The following is a 20,601-nucleotide window of genomic DNA, read 5'->3' as shown; positions in this document are numbered from 1 at the left end:
CACCATCTCGTATCTTCTCCGCCCGTTATAGGGCACTCTTCAGAGGCAAAATTTCGATACGAAGAGCTTGAAAGAGAGGATGATCTGACATATCGGGAAATATCATCACGCACCAGGACTCATTCCCTTGCAGATGCACTGTTCATGTATCACGCAGCGCTAAAGCAAGATCATTTCACTAGCGTCGATTGCCAGTCAGTGATCGTCCATGATCGCCCATGATCAGCTGGGCAAGCAAGAAACACAGCGGTAAGAATGACGAGGCTTTTTGGTGATGAGAATAAAACCAGTTTTGCCTACAAATTTTGCTCTGACTGGTGTCTTGGGGTATAATATGTGGTCTGCCCAGCGCCAACATCGAATTTTCGAGATAGTACATGAGTCAAACTGCAACCTTGAAACGCAGGTGTTTTCTCGGCAATAAGAAACGCATATTCCTCATGTCTTCTATATCAGATATTCTACCCAGTACCGTATTCGGTGGATTAGTCCGCTGGATATCAAAAGGTCGGGTCTGTCGTTTTTCAGAAGAGAAACCCGAATTTCAACTACCTCCGGGTTTTCTCGTTGTTTCTAGCTCCAAGACACCAATGTCGGCCGACTGGATGAACCAGGAAAAATTGAGCAATGAGAACTCGAATGTTGATACACGCTCAATAAATTCAACGCCTACGGGGATCCACCTCAAAGGCACATTCGGAAGTGGAAGTACTATCTTGGCCCCCTGGTATGATACTCGAGACCAGGGCAACCCACAGTGTTGGCCATTGTGGATCAAGATCATGGTTTACATCCAGATTAACTTCTATACTTTCATTGTTTATATGGCTTCTTCAATATTCACGGTCGCGGAGCCTGATTTTATAGATAGCTACGGGGTACCTGCCACGGTAGCTTCACTTGGCCTGGCGCTTGTTCTCCTTGGATATGGAATTGGTGCCTTGCTGTTCAGTCCATTATCCGAGATCCCAGATGTTGGTCGCAATCCACCATATGTGATATCCCTGTCAATTTTCGTCCTTGTCAGTGGAATTGCTGTTTCTGTGGATAACGTGCCCGGGTTCCTTGGTCTGCGCTTTCTACAGGGCTTCTTTGGCTCACCATGCCTAGCAACAGGGGCTGCCTCTTTGGCGGATATCACGGACCTGGTCAATCTCCCGTTTGGTCTGTGGATCTGGGGTACATGTGCCGTGGCGGCCCCTGCCGTGGCGCCATGTATAGCTGGATTCAGCACCATGGCAAATGGATGGAGATGGTCAATGTGGGAGATTATCTGGGGCGCAGCTCCATGTCTAATTATTATGGTATGTTTTCTTGTCACTATATTTGTGGGATGATTTGAAACCCCGCACCGAGCTCAAAGCATTCAATTCACAGCTCTTTCTTCCCGAAACTTCAGCGGCTACCATTTTGCATAAACGGGCGGCACGTCTAAGAGTCTTAACCGGAAATCCAACTTTCAAGTCACCATCTGAGCTTGAGGGCATTAAATATTCAACCAATTCAATCATCCATGATGCACTGGTCATGCCTTGGAAGATCAACGCTTTGGATCCAGCAATTCTTTTCACAACCTTGTACACAGCCTTGGTTTACGCTATATTCTACTCATTCTTTGAGGTATTCCCACTTGTTTATCAAGGCATATACAAAATGGACTCTGCGCATATGGGCCTAGTGTTTCTAGCAGCAATAATTGCTGTCCTTTTCGTGATGCCATTCTACTGCCTTTTTGTTCATCATTTCATCGCCAATCCCATGAGAAATGGCACCATCCCACCTCCCGAACGAAGATTGATTCCTGCATTATTCATCTCTCTCTTTGTCCCGGCGGGGATGTATCTTTTTGCATGGAGCTCTCAGCTCGATATCCATTGGACTGTGCCCACTGTTGGATTCATGCTTATCATTATGGGCGTGATTACGATCTTACAGTGTATATTTGGCTACATGGCAGTTGCATACCCCATTCACTCGGCGAGTTTATTTGCCATGAATGACTTTGCACGGTCGACTTTGGCATTTGCTGCGATATTGTGGTCGGAACCCTTGTACCGAAATCTTGGTGTCGCAAAGGGAACTAGCTTGATTGGGTCATTGACGGTGCCTTGTGTTTTTGGAATTTTCACTTTGTATTGGCTTGGGCCGAAATTGAGAAAACGAAGTCAATTTTCAGGGCAATCAAGTTGAAATACAGCAGTAGATGAGCCTGAAGTCTGATTGGGAGCCCTTCACCCGGGCAATTGAAACCTTCAACCTCTGAATGTTCAAGTACTGCTAGCGTGAATGATGCCAGGTAATTTCCAACTTGAACCTTGAGGGCTCAACTTTTGTCACCTAGGCATCGTACTCGAAAGTTGTAAGCTCCAAGTTCAAAGGTTTGCAAGCTCCGAATCCGATTTTATAGTCATGGTCTGGAAGACCAGGCTCGACTTGTATCAGTAGTAATCATTTGATGATAAGTAACTACCTAGACAGTTATATAGGTAGTTGCCTCTCTAGCTACCTCACCTCACTCTAGAAGAATCTCTACATGAATTTAAACCTCCAAGGTAATTACAGGCTATAGAACTCATTACTGGTTCCTGATCAAGAGCTTGAAATGGAAAGAAAGCCTTGAGCCGTCAACTCGAAAATGGCATAATATGGCGGATCAGATTGTATTATCTCACGCAGGCCAAGGCCAAGAAATATCATGATCATGATCGTTTTCAGTGTTGCCTGGGTGAGAGGCTGGGTCAAGTATCCGTGACGAATAGGCGCAACGGCAGCGGAGGTTAGGTGCTATGTGAAAAGTTGAGTCAGAAATTATTCCAAAATTCTCCTAGGCCCCTGAGCTAGCATATAGCGCTGAAAATTTAAGAGGAAAGTGAAGACAAATGAAAGTGCAAGGTAAATAACGAATAAATGCAAGACGATAGACGCGTCCCAAGCCTGATTGCCAAGTATTTTGCACCATCAAAGTTGAATCGGGACATTTGCCTGACTATCTCAAGTGCCGTACATGATTAACCAAGACATGACTGTTGCATTTTTTACGCATGACAGGTATGGGTGGCTCCCAAATGGCCCAATGCAGTAAGCGGCTTGAACTAATGAAGCTTCACAGAGCGCCAATTTTGCCGAGGGTCCAACCAGCGACGAAGCCCTTAGAAGCGAGGGTTCAAGCTACTACAACTCTCCAGACTAATTCGGTTTGAACTGAAAAAAAGCCATAGGTTTCCCATGGACTTTGCACAGGTCTAAGTCTGACTGACACGACTGTGGCCTCAGCGGGTGCAGCGGACGTACGGACGCTCGCCTAATTAGGTTTAGCTCGTCATATTATTAGTAATTCCGACCTGGATCTCACAAAATCTTCGTGGATAGCTTCAGTGATCACCAGATCGGGTAATTTTGGAGTAATAAATTGCAATTCGCCAGAATTTTCGATATTACAGCCTGTAGTAGGAAAACCAATACTCTTTTAATTATATATCCCTCACTTACCATAATAATTTGTACGGCAAGTAGAGGAAAGTTATATTGCAATAGCAAACTAGTATCTACTGTTGGCAAGAATATGAATCGGTTGAACGTTGTTCACCTGGTGCTGATATATATTTTGAATGTGGAGGTGTGTCGTGCCGCAAATGGCGGTCTCTTATTGGCCAGGGCTCAGATGACTAAGGTCCCGCGACTAGGATTGGCATTATCAGAAGATAATATCGTATAATAGTATCTATATCGTTATCGTATCGTTACGACAACGATAATGACCTCACGAAGATTTTCGACCACCAGCGATCTAAGCTAGCGGAGCTCCAGATGACCCAAGGGCCAAGATACAATCGCGCGAATCAGAGCTACACGAGAGCCCCTACGGCACCAATATACTAAGCGACAAATTAAACCGCTTAGCTAAATCGGTGCGCTATCGCCATACGATGCGAATCCATCAATTGCAGTCAGAATGGCAAAAGAAGATGCGAGCCTCGAGAAGCGGCTACGAAAGCAGTGGAAGGAATTATACGGCGAGGAGCTACAACCAACGCCTACGAAGCGAAGCGAGGCATCAATTGAAGCGGACAGGGCAGCACAAGAGCGTGGTAATATTTCTCTTATTGATAAAGAGCCATTGCGTTGATCATTTGTGTAAATAGTTTGATTTTGGTGAAAATGCCCTTCCGCCGTAGCGCACCCACAACGAGAAGCGGTGTGGGTGGGCTGAAGGTAGACCAGAGGGCACAGATATCAGCCACCCTTCGCGACGCACCCCCCACCCCGCTTCGAAGGACCGGTTTCACGATTTAATCCTTCATTTAAGAGACGCCATACCACACATTCAGCCGACCTTCCACCTACGTATATGCGACTGGTCTTCCCTTTTGTCCTTCCTTCATTATGCATTTCCTCCTTTCTTCCAATTCAACTGGGAGTCTATGGTGCGCCTACAATTTCCGCGATGTTAGATGTCTGATTATCGAGACATGAAGAGTGGGTACCCTAAAAAGCACAGACTCGGGTTCAAACCCCTCGTACATTCCTGGCCTTACTCAAGAGACCCAACTTTGTTAAACTTACAGGTATATAGTATGTATCAATCCTATGGGTGTTTTTGGTCCGCGGCAAGATAGAAGCCGTCGTGAGCGCCACTAAACTCTGGGCAGGATTGGCATATTTACTAAGTGCTGGAATATCAATCAATCATAGCAATTGCCGCTCCATTCCATAGAAACTACATCTTTACCCCACTATAACTATATCTTGGCTGAGCTTTTGATGGTTGCCGCCAAGGCTCCGCCGGGCTGGGGGACTATCTGGGGAATGCGGGGTTTGGCCATATATAATTATACCAGTCCGGGGGCTGAAGTCTTCCTTGGAGGTCAAAAGTTGAAGACACTTCTGCAATAAATCACCTTGTCAATCTTCGCCAAAATGACTGAACTATCGGCACCCAAAGGCGTCTGTGACCATATTGACTATGTCAACGGGGCTGACCCTTCGATTATCCAGGCTTCCTTTGACACCTTGCGGGGTCTAAGCAGGGATGATCTAGAGGCATTAGAGAAGCACTTAGTGCGCAAGGTGGATTGGCGTATGATGCCTACAATCACCGTCATGTTTCTCATGAGGTAGGCTTATGCTGTTGCCGGAAGGAATTCCTCACTAACTCAATACAGCTATCTCGACCGCATCAACGTCTCCAATGCACGGCTGGCTGGCCTGCAGGAGGATCTTGGGATAACAGACACGGTGTGGAATACAGGCATATCGATGTTTTATGTGGGCTACCTCATCGGCCAGCTTCCTGGGAATATGTGGCTAGCAAGATCTAATCCCCGGACGGGGCTCTCCGTTATGATGTTGTCATGGAGCATCTGTACTATATGCATGCCGATCATGAAAAGGTAAAGCTGCTCCGAGTGGGGTCAACGAAAGCTAAGACTAACGGTCTCCAGCGGGGTAGGATTCTGCATCTGTCGATTCTTTGTGGGTTTGACCGAAGCCCCATTCTTTCCCGGAATCGCTCTCTGTAAGATAATCGAACCATCTGATTTACTCCCACTTACTGTCGCCAGTGACTTCTTCTTGGTATAACAAGAAAGAAAGTCCCACGCGAATGGCCATCTGGCATGCAGGCAACACGATTTCCAATGTTATCTCAGGATTCCTCGCCGCAGGCATCCTTTACAATATGGACGGAATCCTTCAATTGCACGCCTGGCAATGGTTCTTTCTTATCGAGGGAGCAGTTTCTATCCTGGTTGCTATTGCTGCCTTCTTTTTGCTCCCCAACTGGCCCCATAATACCAAGTGGCTTACCGAGCAGGAACGGGAGATAGCCCAGTATCGAATCCTGCTTTCCAATGGTGGGTATGAAGAGACTCAGGGGGGGCACGTGGGATGGAGTCAAAGCCGCCATCAAAGAGCCCTTCACATGGATGTTCTGCGGTCTTCATTTCTCCCTCGTGAATGCGCAAAGCTTCAAGGACTTTTTCCCATCGGTACGACTTTTTGACCTCATGGTGCAGTGCATTTCCGAACGCTGATCCGATCTGACATAGATTCTTGCAACGTTCGGTTTCTCCGAGCTGACCACATACCTGGTTCAGGCCCCTCCATATATCATCGCGTATATATCGGCCCTTGCGATTGCATACTCGTCCGGAAAATACCAAGAATCATGCTACCACATTATCGTGCCGATTGTGCTAGGTGCAATAGGAACAGCGGTGCTTATATCGACCCTGAACGTGGGTGGTCGCTATTTTGGCATGATTCTCCTAATCAGTGGGACTTATTCGGGCCTCAATCTTCAGCTGTCGTGGGAGACGACGCTTGTGCCCTCGCCACGAAGCAAAAAGGCCGCCTTGATTGCCATTGCCAATTGTATCAGCCAAATCAGTCATTGGTTCAGCCCCTACTTCTTCCCCACGTCACAGGAGCCGTTCTATCGTATGGGAGGTGGTTTAATCCTGTTCGGGTGCATATGCACTGTGTTGTTGTGTTGGGCAATTAAATACCGGGCCAAGGTCCTCAATCGAAGATTAGATGCAGCAGAGGGATGGTCCAGGGATTGCGCGGTCGAGCGGGGCTGGCGGTATGTGTATTAGTCGGGCGTGTGTAGAAAAACCGTAGGCTGCTATCTAGCTGTAGGAGAATACCAGGTTGGATGGCGCCGGGTGATTAGGTGAAGGATACAAGATGGACTAGGGAAGGGAGGAGGATAGTGTGTTCTCATGTAACAGAGACTAACGCTTAAGGAACGGAGATTCTTCCTGCGTGAGTCGTATTTACAATGCGCTTCCCGGGTGACCCCTCACCCCAGAGATCTCTCCCAAAATTGACTATCATCGGCCTTCGTTATCGTGAGTTCTTTGAATAAGTAACAACGTGTATTTTCTAACTTATTTACTAGCCCTACAAATCCCCTCTTTTAAACCTTATTATAGGAACCAAGCGATATGGTATTCCCACTTATTTCCTTTCGGAACTACCTAAAGTTTGCCCCTTTAAGACTTAGATTATTAACTTTCATTTTGTCTTATATTGATAAAGATATTAGGTATACTATAGTACACTTCTTATACACAGACAGTTATAAAATAGTTAGCTTACCTCTTAGCAGAGGTATGTTAGATCTTGCTAGAGAGTATAAAAAAGATATTTTAGTCTACTATGTATTAGGTCTTACTAATCTTAAAGTCCTTACTTAGTAAAATATATAGTACTTTAATGAATATTTTTCTATTGTTAAGATATTATAGGTTATAAGGGATATTTTTTAAGTCTCTTTGCTAATTAGTGAAACTTAGCTTCTAGGTTATATTTAGGAAAACTTATAGTAATAACTAAGGCCTATTAATCTAGGGCTTAGTTTATATAAATTTTATGATATTATTAGTTAAGATTATTAGTTAAATAATATAGTAATAAAATTAATCATTAAGATACTATCTATTGTAATGGGGATTCTGCTCTCAACATCGGAGTCATGTGACTAGAGCCTTAGCAACAAGGTGTCTGCTTACAGGGAGATATTTAGTTCGCGCGATAGCATTCTAGGAATACACACACCTGTCAAGTGTCATGATTCAGTCTTTTCAGTTCCTGCGGCGGTGGCGGTATCGGTGTACTGCTCATAAAGGCTCGGATGCCTTAGGAGGTTATATCTTAGTGGCCATCGCCTTGCCTACTCTCCTGCACACTACGTGTGTGGTGGTTTTGTCCCTCTGCGATCGACCCGTCTGCTTGACAGACAGCCAGCGAGCATTCCCATCTTTCACTATTTATATATTTTCTATATAAGATTAGTATAGTAAGCTACTTCTTATAAATTAATAATATACTAATTAGGCTAAACTAATATTTTATATATTATTAGTAAAGATACTAAATAATATTATCTTAAATAAATCTCCTTAAGAGCCTATCTCTAAAGCGTCTAAGCCTGTCCTAGAAAAGACTAAGTCTTTTATCAAAGAGTCTAAGCCTATTCTAGAAGAGATTAAGTATTTCCCTAAGCCTGCCCTTAAGCCTGCCACAGAAGAGACTAGTATTAAAGGAAATAGTGAAGAGTGGACTATTCTCTAAATATCTACTAATACCAATAGCTAACTATATATTTCTTTAATACTAGAGGGTATACCTAATACTAAATTATTATAAAAGACTTTTAATCGGGGCTATATAGTAAATATTTTAAACTTAGACTTAAAATCTACATAAGAATTAGAAAAATCTATCTTTAAAGAAAAAAACTAAAAGAGCTAGTAAACCTAGGTCTAGAGAATATCCTATCCTAAGTAAGACTAGTTTTATTTCTATAGTTATAGATCAAGAGTAATTTAGGATATCTTTAGCTAGGCAATCAAACTATTTACTTTCTAATTATAAATTTATAAGATACCAAGAAAAAGTATGGAGGTAATCTATAGGCCTAGAGTAAGTTAGAAGTTTTTACTCTCCAGTTTAATAGAGATAATAACAATTAAGAGTAGCTTTTATAAATTCAATATATTATTAGTACAATATTACTCCTTTCTCTACTTTAGAGTAACTTAGTCTCTCTAGGAAGTTGAGACAGTAAGTACAGATGGGTAATAGATAGTGTAGAGTAATAGCTAGATATAATTGGCTAAATAAGACTATCTTTATTACTAAGAAAGCAGCTATTCAGACCACAGTCTAGATTATAGGGATCTTCACTGATAGCTTATACAAAGACCGAGGCAAATTCTAGGAAACGGGAGTTTAAGGGATCATCTCTATTGAGGGATCTCAGCTAAATTCGAGGACCACGGCCTATCTCAGGAAACAGGACTCCGGGGATTGTATACACAATAAATACCAGGAGGCTCTTGGGCTCCCTGCCACTCTGGGCGTATCCGTCAGCGAGGAATGCGCTTTCTAGATGAATAATGATTAAGTCTACTGTATAGTCAGGGCTTATCATTGCGTTATTTTAAAAATACCCCCCCCCCCGGCGAAATATCATGGCACTAGCTCATTTCAATGATCGTGATGACTCCCGCAACCATTAAAATCTGCCCCTTATATCAGTAAGACTTTCGTAACCGTCAACAAGCCATACTTGGCGGCCTAGGACAGGGTATACATCCCCGATAGCCACGAGAATCAATATCTTAACTGCTTTATAGAAGAAATAGAAGAAGATTTGTACAGTTTCCCATAACTACATAATAAAGAAGAGATCTCTCATAACAATCCAGTCACATAAAGGATCCTCGGGACTCAAGCGACAGATAAGCCTTTTCAACGAATACCGTAATTTCTTTATTTCTTGATATCTCCTTACTAGTTCTCAGATTATCAAACTCAGGGCCAGTAATTAGCCAGTCAACAGCAAGTTTTACTTTCATTGAAGTAGAATAGCTCGGAGTATCAGAGCTCAAGTTACTATTATCGCGTAACAGTCTCAGGTAAACCAGAAACACAAGTCTAACAGATAGGGTTAAAGCAAAGGCAATAATAAGTAAATCCCCGAGAACCCTTTCCATAAGTTATTAGAGTAAGTAGGCAAGAATAGCATTATTAGGTTCTATAATGCTCAATCTCACTCAGTCTCACAAAATAGTAGCGAATCTCGTAATGGCTAGAGTTTGACTAGCTAATGCCAGGCCTAATATAGAGAAAGCCATAATAGTAGAACAGATCTGGATTATATTGCGGGTAGGAGAGTTTGTCATTACAGTATAAGTAAGCTATTTTAAAGCTAGTTAGGTGGTACCTTGATTCAAATCTTATATAAGGGTAAAGGTATAGATAAGCAGTATCAGAGAAGGTCTGTCGAGGCCCCTTAGTATATCTTATATACACCCTGTAGCATCTGTAAGCGGAGCTAATCATCCAGATCCGGGCAATATCTAGTATAGCTGACAAGGCTTTGCTTTTCTCGTTATAACTTTATCCCAGAAATTAATAGAAACAAAGAAACTTGGGCTTTGTAACTGCAGAAGTGGGTCATATTTTGTCACACGGCTAGCCTTTTGACACAAGTGAATAAAGAAACCTAATGAATTTGTCAATCATGGCGGTCGCCTCGTGGTGGCTCAGGCTTATTAATGAGATTTTGGGCTTACTTCCTTTTAGGTTTAACAGAAAGCCCAGTATTCGTATCCTCAATGATTTACGGTTAATATCGCGAGTCCAAACAAAACTTATGATGAGCCAGGCTCGGAAAATTATATAGCTCTCTTAATTATACTTTGTGGTAAGTGAAAAAAAAATATTCGGACTATTTACAGTAAATTCGGTATCTCTATACCATAGTTAAAACTATCTTAGATGATATCTATCGCTATCGACACAGCCATCCGGAAGGAATTTTATCCAATAGGTCAGTCTTGCCTTTAATATATACTGTGTCTCAATATATTCTGCTATCCAAGACAAATTATGAGCAGAACTCAAGTAGGCTATACCCTAATCAACGGACGCTATAATATGGTCAGAATTGGAGGGCTCCCTAATAGCTTACAAAGCAGTAGGTATTCGGATAATTACCCAAGAGTTAAATCTTAGTTTCTTTTGAGTTCAGTCTTAAGCTTCCAAGGTTGAAGAACTGGATAAAAGATTTGTGAATTTCTTACCCCTAGGAGCTCTTTGTTTTTGTTTTTCATCTCATGTGTCCAAATGTCGGTGCAAATGAAACTTCGTAGGTTGAGGCGCTACTGGGACGTTTGGAGCTCCACACTAAGAACTTGAAACTTTTTCTTCATTAATCGAAAGACTCCATTATGTGTTTTCGAAGTTTCCCAGTAGATGTAGTGTGATTGTTGTATTTTGCCGTATACTTCCAGGTGGCGACGTCATGTGCTTTTCTGTCAGGACAGACCGCCCTGATAGTGGGGCTGATACCGTGACTGCCCTAATTAGGAAAGGTCTCTCCTTATCAGTCCAGCCTAACGGGGCCGCCTCTGCTGCCTCAACACTCAAACAAACCAGCCCCCTTTGCGCCTTGGGAGATTGTGGCTATCCTGATACTTGCAGCTGGTGGGACCTCGCAGCATAAAAACTTGGATTGAGATACCCAAGAGCCACCGTCTTTGCCGCGCCCCCTTGACTCCTGCATCACGAGACCACTCCAATCTGCATCCTTGAGCCTCATCGTGTGATTGCCACCCAGGATCGCGCATAACGAGCTATATCGAGCGAAAGATCCAGTGACACGCCCGTTCTACCTTTTTAAACTTTATCTCATGAAGAAGGAACTGTATGGTTACGGCCGAGAGTGATCTCGCAGCCCTCTTGACACATTTTTGAATCTAATATACCCCCGAGTTCCCTGGATTGGCGCTCAATATGTCTCTCCCAAGTACCGCCTCATCCCCAGATCCTGCGACAAGCCCTCCTGGCGAGGATATTGACCTGACCCGCGAGCGGGCGTCACAGACAAACCCTCGTGAGAGTGACGCCCCAGCTGAGACCTCAGCCCCCATCGTCCTCGATTCCGATTCCGACCCCGATGTTACCGAGTTGCCCACACCCCCAACACACAATGTCCCCGCAAAACAAACTCAGACCCGAGCACACTATGGTGAAGCGACTGGCCCCGAAGCCTATGTTAGAAGCCTGCCTCATCGATCTGCCGCGCCACCATGCAATGGTTCACAAAGCCGGCCCGGACTGGTAGGATCGACATACGATACCGCAATAGATATTAGCTCTTCACCTCCGGCACTGAGCAGAGTCGTTAGCGTTCCCCGATCCCCGCCATCCTTGTCTCGAAGGGTTTCGCAGCGATCTAGCTACATCGGCGACGAGTACCCAGCACCGCATAGAGGTCCTCCATCCGCTACATCTATATTTGATGTCGATATGCCTCAAACACATTGGCTTGGGAACAGCCCAGGTCGATTTAGTGCGCCTGGAAGACGATTGTCCCGGGATACTCTCGAGGCGCCAGGTGTCTATGGCGGTTACAGATTTCCCGACATGACTCGGTCTCAAAATGGCGCCGGCGAGGCAAGCATCCGGGATCCAGTATCCCGAAGAAGACCGTCATCTATGTTCATGCCTCACCCGTCGCGAGATTTGGTCGATGGCTTCGAGAATATGATGTATGGAACGTCGCCTACTTCCACCAGACGATTTTCCGGGGGGTCACCGCGCTATTACTCCGATAATGCCGGGCCACCACGGCGTCAAAGCTCGGATATCTATGACCCCAGCTCACGGAACAGGTCCTTTTCCGATCGATACCCAGGCGAGTCGTCCAGTCTATCTCGACCAGGTGCCCACCAGCGATATTCAAGTATGAGCACGCCAAGATGGCAGGGTGCCGAAGGACCTAGTCGCAATCGTCGTGACAGGGGTTCATTGCCTACATCAGGGCAAACGCTGCGAAACACGACCCTCGACGATATTTTCCAAGATATCAGTCTTCCGAGATGGCAACCTGACTCGGAAGTATCGACCTGTCCTATTTGCGAGACAATTTTTAGCTTCTGGCATCGAAAACACCATTGTAGAAAGTGTGGCCGGGTCGTATGTGCTGCATGCTCACCTCATCGTATCACAATTCCCCGACAGTATATTGTTCGACCACCGGAGTCCACAACTACCCCGCCCCCTGGTTCTTCGCCACCTTCCTCATCCAATGTTGTCGATCTGACAGGCGATGATGTCCCGACTTCAAACCCCGTTCTCAATCCTGCCCTGGGAGGTGGGGAAGAAGTCCGCCTATGCAATCCTTGCGTACCGGATCCCAATCCCAACCCACTGGGATATGACGCTTTACGCCCGCATGGTCACCGCTCCACTCATTCTTTGTCGTCGACCATGGGAGGTGCCTGGACTGTGAGTTCTTCGGCCGCATCTATCTCTTTGCCCAACCCTCAAACTAATAATATATTTCTCTAGCCCGATAGTCGCAGTTCACGACAAGGCCGACTAACTGTTGGTGCGAATGACCGACCGTCAGCACTGGGAGGACTACGCCAGGACGCTCAACGATCTTTCCAAGCCCCAACAGGAGAACGAGCCTCACGAACTAACTCGATATACCCGGTATTCAATCCACCGGAACAAGCGCAGCGTCCTTCGGCAGTTTCTGAACGAGATCTCTGTCCCATATGTGGCAGCAGGTTCCCACCTCTCGATGACGAGCATCCTGCTGAAGCCCGCGAAGCACATATCCGGCAATGCATCGATGGATACGGGGCAAGTCGTGATTCCCCCGGCAGTCAAGGTCCCGCCGAGGGTTCGGCACTGAATTCTCCGCCACATTCTCCTCCTATCGCTCGTATGCTGGCATTTGTTGCGACAGAGAAGGACTGCCTCGGTGATGATGGCGAGGTGTCAGAGTGCACGATCTGCATGGAGGATTATGAGGTTGGGCAGGTCCTAGCCCGGTTGGAGTGTCTTTGTAAATTCCATAAGGAGTGTATTGTGGATTGGTTTGGGAGAAAGGCTGAGTGCCCGGTGCACAAGCTGTCATACTAGTAGAGGTGGTTAAATTAGACATTTGCTGGGGTGATTGAATATGGTCAAAGTACTAAATGTAGGGTTGAGGTGCAATTTTGGCGTTTGAATTAGGTGGTGTTTTGTTTCTTCTCTGCTTTTTGTATATTCCCCTCATCGCGATGAATGAACTTGAGATTTCTTCACTCTCCTGTCCACTGTCTACTGCATATCAATTAGCAGTTATATACTATTCCATGGATAATCGATAAATATATTTCTGTTCTTTTGTCAGGCTCGGTCACGTGCGCTGACCGATCTCACTTCCCTTTTCGTTTTCCTTTTGACTCTCTTCGGACTCCATCCAGGTTGCTTTGATTCATTACAGCAGTCCAGAGGCTAATTCATAAATCTGACAGCTAGCTCACTTATAAAACGCGAACGCCCCTTGCTTTAGGTCAGCGCCAAGTCTCCACAGACATTGCTCGACCGCCCTGAAGGCCACGAGTTCGACGTCGGTGATCGGTGCTTGCGTCCGCCGTGCTCCGCTCGTCTCGAAAAGTCCCAAAACAATCTCGAATCTTCGCGGGGGACAATCCACAGCTGATATTCAATCCATTCCACCTCTATAGCGAATGACTTAGCCGCAGCCACTTTTCCACCCACCACGCGCGCTCCACAGGCCGATCAATTGGGCCCCGCCGGAGTTTCCATCTCCGCACCGTCGCACCGCTCGATCTCTCTCACGGACGACGGCATTTTTTTCGCCGTCCCGACCGACTACCGACTTCTTAAGAAACAACAATGTCTTCCGACTATCCGGAACCCCCGTCACACAACTTAGCCGACTCACACAGCCATGGTGCACCACTGGGGGATCGGCCCGGTGTCGATATGTCACACGCAGCCGAGACCTCCGCCGAACCCGACGACATCAAAAGACCACGCGCCTGTGAGCCCTGTCGCCAGTTGAAAGTCCGCTGTGACCCGGATCCAACGCACCCACATGGCTCGTGTAAGCGTTGCGCTAAAGCGCATCGCACATGTATCACCACGGCGCCGACTAGGAAGCGCCAGAAAAAGACCGATAGTCGTGTGACGGAGCTGGAGCGGAAAATCGACGCCCTGACAGCCACCCTACAAGCTTCCCATAACAAGCCATCCATGGCTCCGCCGCCACAACCGCAACACTCTTTGTATGATACACATACCAATGCCCCAGTTGGAGGAACTAAACGCAATCATGATGGATTTCTTGCTTCACAGTATGCTCGCTCAGATAGTCCTTCCGCGCAACAGCTCCCTAGACCCTCGGAGTCTGTGCACTGGCGTGGCCCGTATGCTGGAGACATTGTGCCTCCAGAGCCGGCTGCAAATGCCTTTGCTGATGTTATTGATAAGGGCATCGTCGATATTGAGTCGGCCAGTGCCGCATTCCAGCGCTATGTCACCCGCATGGCGCCGGAGATGCCATTCGTGATTATTCCGCCAGGGACTACCATGGGTGATGTGCGTCGGGACAAGCCCGCGCTATTTCTGGCTATTATCGCTGCGGCAATTGGTCCGTTCAAAAAGGATGTACAAGTCACACTTCTTAATGACGCTTACCAAACAATTGCCGATCGCGTGGTTGTCAAGGGAGAAAAATGCTTGGAGTTAGTACAGGCGTTGATGGTTTGCTCTATCTGGTATCTACCGCCAGATAAACTGGAAGAGTTGAAATTTTACCAATTGGTTCATCTCGCCGTGATATTATGTATGGATCTTGGTCTGAATCGCCCTGTTGGCAATGAACCGAGGCCTTTTGTGAAACTCCGCGAGCACCTGATCAAAAAGCCGCCTGGAGACATGAAAGGTCCAGAGGCGAGAAGAACGTGGTTAGGATGCTATTTCATGTCGGTACAGTAAGTTGGTCTCCACATTTAGAATGTGTTACTCCAGGTACTGACCTCGGCAGAGTTTCTACTGCTTTAAGGCGAACCCAGCTCCTGAGGTGGTCAAGCTATATGGATGAATGTGTTGAGACCCTTAAAAGCCATCCCGACTCTTTACCCACCGATCGCCAGGCGATATGGTGGGTGAAGTTGGCTTTTATTATGGAAGACGCTAGTACGCAGCTTTCCGATGATACCGAGACGCTTTCGTCCTTCATCGATAGCAAGGTCCGCTATACCATTCGAGGATTTGCCAATCAGCTGTCACAATGGAGGAGAGACATCCCAGACGACATTTATTCAGGTTTGTATCTCCACACTTCTGTGTTGTAGTATTCTTGCTGACATCCTCCAGACGTTCTGGCGCACACTTATCATGTGCTTAATCTTTTTGTACACGAAACCGCGATGGGCATCGACTGCAAAAATAACGGCATCATAAAGTCACCCTCAGGTGATCAGCTCCCATCATCCGCGATTGCTCCACTCATCGATGCTTTGACCACTTGTATCAGCTCGATTCACCAAGCATTTGACATTATCATGAGTGTCGATCCGGATAGACTTACATGTCTGCCAACAGTGGCACTGGCCCGAACATCGTATCCCCTTGTGAGCCTGATCAAGATACATTGTCTTCTCACCGTGCCGGACAGTCGCATCGGCCAAGTCATCGACATAGAGAGTTTGAAGCTGGAGTACTACCTCGGCCATATCACAAACCACTACCGAAAAGCCGCCTCGCTCGGCGGCGGTCGCGCGGCCGCCAAATTCGGAAACATCATCACCATGCTAAGGACTTGGTATATCAAACAGAAGGACAACGGTCCCGCATTGAGAGAAATATTTGCAACAGAAACAAATGAAGCCGCCGAAGTTAAGCAACCGGTATGTGTCCCAATTTCCTTCAAAGAAGGGAAGTAACCCAGTACTAACAAATATCTAGATGCGAGGAAGTACCACCCCTCTCGAGCTTCTCAGTATAGTAGCATCCTCCGGTCGAACAAAACAGGACACAGTAGATCCCTTCTCCGAACGCCGAAACCAAGCAGTCTACACACCATCAACCCTAACACCCGGTCTCCCATCAACCCAATCACCAAACCCAGCAACCAGACTAGACCCTCTAAACCACCTCCCCAAGCCAGAATCAACCTGGGCAACACCCACCTCCTTCTCACCATCCATCCACAACCCATCAATATCATCAATGACACCAACCTCGACCACCGAGACAGATCAAACCCGAGGATTTTACCAATACCCGCAGCCCTACACAACGCCAAACCACAACCAACAACCACCATTGCAAGAAATGCCAATGGCCAGCGGCACCGCTGCCAGTGGCAGTGCCGGAATGCCCATGGCGCCCATGATGGGCGTGCCCGGTAACGAAATGGCCATGGATCCCAACTTCGGTCCGGAGAGTTTCTTCGCGCTGGAAACTATGATGGATGAGGGGTTGTTCACTTTCCCGCTTTCGTTTGAGAATTTCAATGCTTTGCAATTTTAGGTGGTGTCTACCATGCCTAGTTGCAATTTTCTCAAGTACGAGTGTCCGTGCTAGTGTATTTATGGATATCGTCTATATTATTGTTGTTTTTGTTTATACGTGGCTCTGTTTTTCTATGTTATGATGGATGAGTCTCTACTCCATGTATTATATACCCAATGAAATAAGCCAATTGCCATGACTCGTACCGTTTAAAGTGACAGATAAAATATTGCCTCCTGCCAGTGCATTTCGAATATCTTGTCATCTTGAAAATGAACTTCCAAGGATTTGGAACTCAAAACAATTAGACTCCCAAATGTTCCAAGAGTAAAAATTAGTAGAGGATGCTTCAAAATCAATCCCGATGGACAAACCAACGATGCTTATTTACATTATCCTTGTGATTGAAAGACCGGATGTCTTCAAGATGAGGGCATTCAAACAGCGCGGTGCCGCGTCCAGAGGCGCCTCGTAAACTGGGTTGCCATCTCAATCAGGACATTATTCATAAATTGATTCTGAGCTGACATATCTCAGTTTGAATTCCTTCAAAGGGCCTCTTCTTCTCGCCGTTCTCATCGCAGACCTCTAAATCTTCAATCACATACTCCGCCATAACAGCCACTCTACATGGTGGCGGCAGATTCTCCCAAACTCTACGCACAATTGAATTTGAAACTGGAATCTCAATAACTTCAAACCCACATCGTTTCGCCTCCCCGACCAGCCAAAGTGCCATACCCTTCATAATGCCCCTTCCCTCATAATCACCCCTCGTAACTGACCCCTTCCTCATCAACACCTTTCCCAATGGCGCATCTCTATAGCCATCCCTAGCCGACGCCGGAATGAGCGAATCAAGGTGAACACATGCTTGCTTATAGCCTGGCCGGATATCAAGATAGCGCTGCATTTTACGCTTATCGGGTGGATTTGCCGCATCATAACTTAATGCAATAGAGACAAGGGGAAAGTCAATTTGGTGAAGGAGTTGTTCCGACGACGCTTCGGTATCGTTCTCGTCCCAGTGGAGCTTTCCCCCCATTTTGATTGAGGAGGAATAACGATAAGAGTATTCAGTGTCAAATACACCGAAAGACATGTTTGAGTTTATTGCGTGGCGCACTAGATATTCAACTGCATGGTATTGTTGGTATGCCATAATTGTTTGGTTTCCAGACTCCACAGCTGGGCAGAATGAGGAGGGAGATGTCTTGCTTTGCACAAAGAGAGCTTTGACGGCATATATGTCGGCGAGTGTGAGTCTGCGGATTTGGTATCGTGGTGGAAGAGTGCTCGGAATTTGTACTCTTGTCATTTTGGTCGTTAACAAGGTAGATAAGTATATAGAACTTGATAAGGTTTGTGGAATTGATGGATTATCGTGTGATTTTCAGTTCGAATTGCGTGATCAGGGTCTGCGCAGGCTTGGTATTTAAAGCACTATTCAAGTTACTTCAAATTGAAGGAGAAAAATATCGGCGATGAGTCCCTGACTCGGGTTTCAATTGTGCGTCGTCATGCATACCTAGCTAGTAGGTTGGAAACTTGAAATGTAACGCCAAGGTTTGTGGAGTCCCGATGTGATTGTTAGAGCCAGCGCAAGGATCGACACTAGTGCCTGATCAGTTGGAGATCGGTAGCATTCTCACATCATTGATAGGTCGATTTGATGGTCCCACTCATTAATCTATGTATGTACATACACAGCATGCGCTTTAATGTTAACTTCCCTGAATGATGTCATTTTCTTTGATTTAGGTGATGTATGCCCGGGTGTATGGTCATGCACTTTTAATGCTTCGCGTATAAAGCACGCATGCTTTCTCAATTGAGATTAGACCGAACGGACGGCCGATCTAGTACATGCGTTCCCGAGGTCTCTGCAAAATGACGATTGGAACCAAATCGATGGCATTTAATACTCCGATTGCCCCCGAGATAGAAAGCTGACCGATGTTATGGCATCTCATGAAGTAGAGAGTGCTTGAAATACAAATCAATCAGCAACACCTAAAACATGTTCACGAACTAGATTCCAGTACGCGCGTTTCCACCAATATACTGCATAAAGGGGGGTGAGATTCGTCGTCATTGTTCCTGAGCGACCTGATAAGCATCATGCAGCATACCCCTATCTGCCCCTTGTTTGGTGACTTAACTTGTTCCCAACTCTTAGCTTACACTGCGATTTGCTTTAACAAATTTAAATTCAGAACCGCATGATGGCGAAAGTCGACTTTTCCACAGACAATGATGATATCTATAAACGATTCTCACCGGGGCGAAAGGTGGTTATCACGATGGTCCTTGTTTGGTCAACATTTCAATGCACACTCGCTACTACCACGGTTGTATCGGCCATCCCAGAAGTAAGCTCAACATTTCATACTACAGAAGCCGTCATCGCAGTCTCCAATGCCCTTATGATTCTCTGCCAAGTCGCTGGGCCCATCCTCTATGCCCCAATCGCCAACACCATTGGTCGCCGACCCGTTCTCATTACGACAAATGCCATATTGCTGGCGTTTACTCTGGGCACCGCATTATCTCCGAATCTCCCGAGTTATTTTATATTTCGATTTCTCACCGCACCTCAAGTGACAGCCAACCAAGTCATTTCAACCGTCGTCATTGGAGACATCTACCCGGCCATCACGCGCGGCCGTGCGTTAGGATGGATGATGGTGAGCACAACTCTCTCGCCAGGCTTGGCACCTCTCATTGGTGGAGTGATAGTGAATTATGTCTCGTGGCGTGTAATATTCTGGGTACAAACCGGCACGGCGAGCCTGTCGGTGCTTTTGCTAGCCATATTGCTGCCAGAGACGATCCACGAAAGGAAGACTCACTTGTTCGCCGACTTGTCTCCTTGTAGAAAATTCAAGAAATTCATCCGCCTGATGGATCCATCAGAGATAATCACTCTTTTGCTTTCGTCCCCGGGTCTCTTGGTTAATGCTGCCACAGTAGCTACCCTGCACTGGAACCAGTATTCCCTTCTCACGCCAATCCGCGAGGTGCTGAATCCGCGCTTCCATCTCAGTTCACCCCTGCAGGCAGGTCTTTTCTACCTGGCACCATCTGCAGGATATCTGACCGGGCTACTCTGCGGCGGGCAACTTTCAGATTGGGTCGTGGGGCGGTACATCCGACGTCGCGGGCGGAGAGTACCAGAGGACCGACTGAATAGTACAGTGGGCGTGGTGGGCATAGGATTGCCAATCTGCTCTATCATTTATGGATGGGTAGTGCAAAAGGCTGTCGGTGGCATTCCCCTAGTGGTGGTCGCGCTGTATCTGCAGGGTGTGTTTCAGGTGGTGGCATTCATCAGCCTGAATGTATACTGCGTTGATGTGATGGAGGGCACAGGCAAAAGCTCACTAGCTGTCGCGGGAAGTTATATGGTTCGCAATGTGGCCGGGGCAGCTGGAACAGCTGCATGTCTTCCTGCTATTGAGGCAATGGGGGTTGGATGGTTTATGACTATCGCATCGGGCCTTTTGGTGATCGCTGGGGGGTTGCTGTGGTTGGCGACGCGACGAGGAGAGGAGTGGCGGATTCGCAAGGAGGAAAAATCCTAAAAACCTGGAAGAACGTTTAATTAAACTCTTCATAAAGTGTCAAGACCGTGCCTGAACTTGAACTTGAACTTGAACTTGTAGTACGCAAAAGCTCCCACATCAAAAAAGGCTCGAGGATATCGTATGGTGATAGACTTTTTCTTTGTCATTCTCGATTCATAATCGAACAATATGGGTATAT

The 20,601-nt window shown here is 46.3% G+C and overlaps 6 protein-coding genes across 6 annotated transcripts; 5 read left to right on the top strand and 1 right to left on the bottom strand.

The window, feature by feature from the left end:
- Window positions 1–440: 440 nt before the first annotated feature.
- Window positions 441–2,190, top strand: N7533_003577 (uncharacterized protein; the record flags this gene model as incomplete). The annotated part of the gene is made up of 2 exons (XM_057100227.1): window positions 441–1,304; window positions 1,378–2,190. The coding sequence occupies 2 exons, from the start codon at window positions 441–443 to the stop codon at window positions 2,188–2,190; spliced, it is 1,677 nt and encodes a 558-aa protein (XP_056962915.1).
- Window positions 2,191–4,917: 2,727 nt separating this feature from the next.
- Window positions 4,918–6,673, top strand: N7533_003576 (uncharacterized protein; the record flags this gene model as incomplete). Its single annotated transcript, XM_057100226.1, has 7 exons — window positions 4,918–5,114; window positions 5,163–5,390; window positions 5,442–5,515; window positions 5,562–5,852; window positions 5,899–5,987; window positions 6,048–6,583; window positions 6,640–6,673. The coding sequence occupies 7 exons, from the start codon at window positions 4,918–4,920 to the stop codon at window positions 6,671–6,673; spliced, it is 1,449 nt and encodes a 482-aa protein (XP_056962914.1).
- A 4,634-nt stretch (window positions 6,674–11,307) lies between these two features.
- N7533_003575 (phosphatidylinositol-3-phosphate-binding ubiquitin-protein ligase) lies at window positions 11,308–13,449 on the top strand (the record flags this gene model as incomplete). Its single annotated transcript, XM_057100225.1, has 2 exons — window positions 11,308–12,804; window positions 12,868–13,449. 2 exons carry the CDS (start codon window positions 11,308–11,310, stop codon window positions 13,447–13,449), a joined length of 2,079 nt encoding a protein of 692 aa, XP_056962913.1.
- Window positions 13,450–14,211: 762 nt separating this feature from the next.
- On the top strand, window positions 14,212–16,854 carry N7533_003574 (putative C6 transcription factor (War1); the record flags this gene model as incomplete). Its single annotated transcript, XM_057100224.1, has 4 exons — window positions 14,212–15,311; window positions 15,365–15,645; window positions 15,697–16,229; window positions 16,288–16,854. The coding sequence occupies 4 exons, from the start codon at window positions 14,212–14,214 to the stop codon at window positions 16,852–16,854; spliced, it is 2,481 nt and encodes an 826-aa protein (XP_056962912.1).
- A 487-nt stretch (window positions 16,855–17,341) lies between these two features.
- On the bottom strand, window positions 17,342–18,154 carry N7533_003573 (uncharacterized protein; the record flags this gene model as incomplete). The annotated part of the gene is made up of 1 exon (XM_057100223.1): window positions 17,342–18,154. One exon carries the CDS (start codon window positions 18,152–18,154, stop codon window positions 17,342–17,344), a length of 813 nt encoding a protein of 270 aa, XP_056962911.1.
- A 904-nt stretch (window positions 18,155–19,058) lies between these two features.
- On the top strand, window positions 19,059–20,420 carry N7533_003572 (major facilitator superfamily domain-containing protein; the record flags this gene model as incomplete). The annotated part of the gene is made up of 1 exon (XM_057100222.1): window positions 19,059–20,420. One exon carries the CDS (start codon window positions 19,059–19,061, stop codon window positions 20,418–20,420), a length of 1,362 nt encoding a protein of 453 aa, XP_056962910.1.
- Between the last annotated feature and the right edge of the window lie 181 nt (window positions 20,421–20,601).

Source organism: Penicillium manginii (assembly GCF_028828005.1).
Source record: "Penicillium manginii strain IBT 31320 chromosome Unknown utg000003l:1.0-959480.0:1.0-959601.0, whole genome shotgun sequence".
In the NCBI taxonomy this organism is placed as follows: Eukaryota; Fungi; Ascomycota; class Eurotiomycetes; order Eurotiales; family Aspergillaceae; genus Penicillium; species Penicillium manginii.
This window is presented reverse-complemented; position numbering and strand designations above follow the sequence as displayed.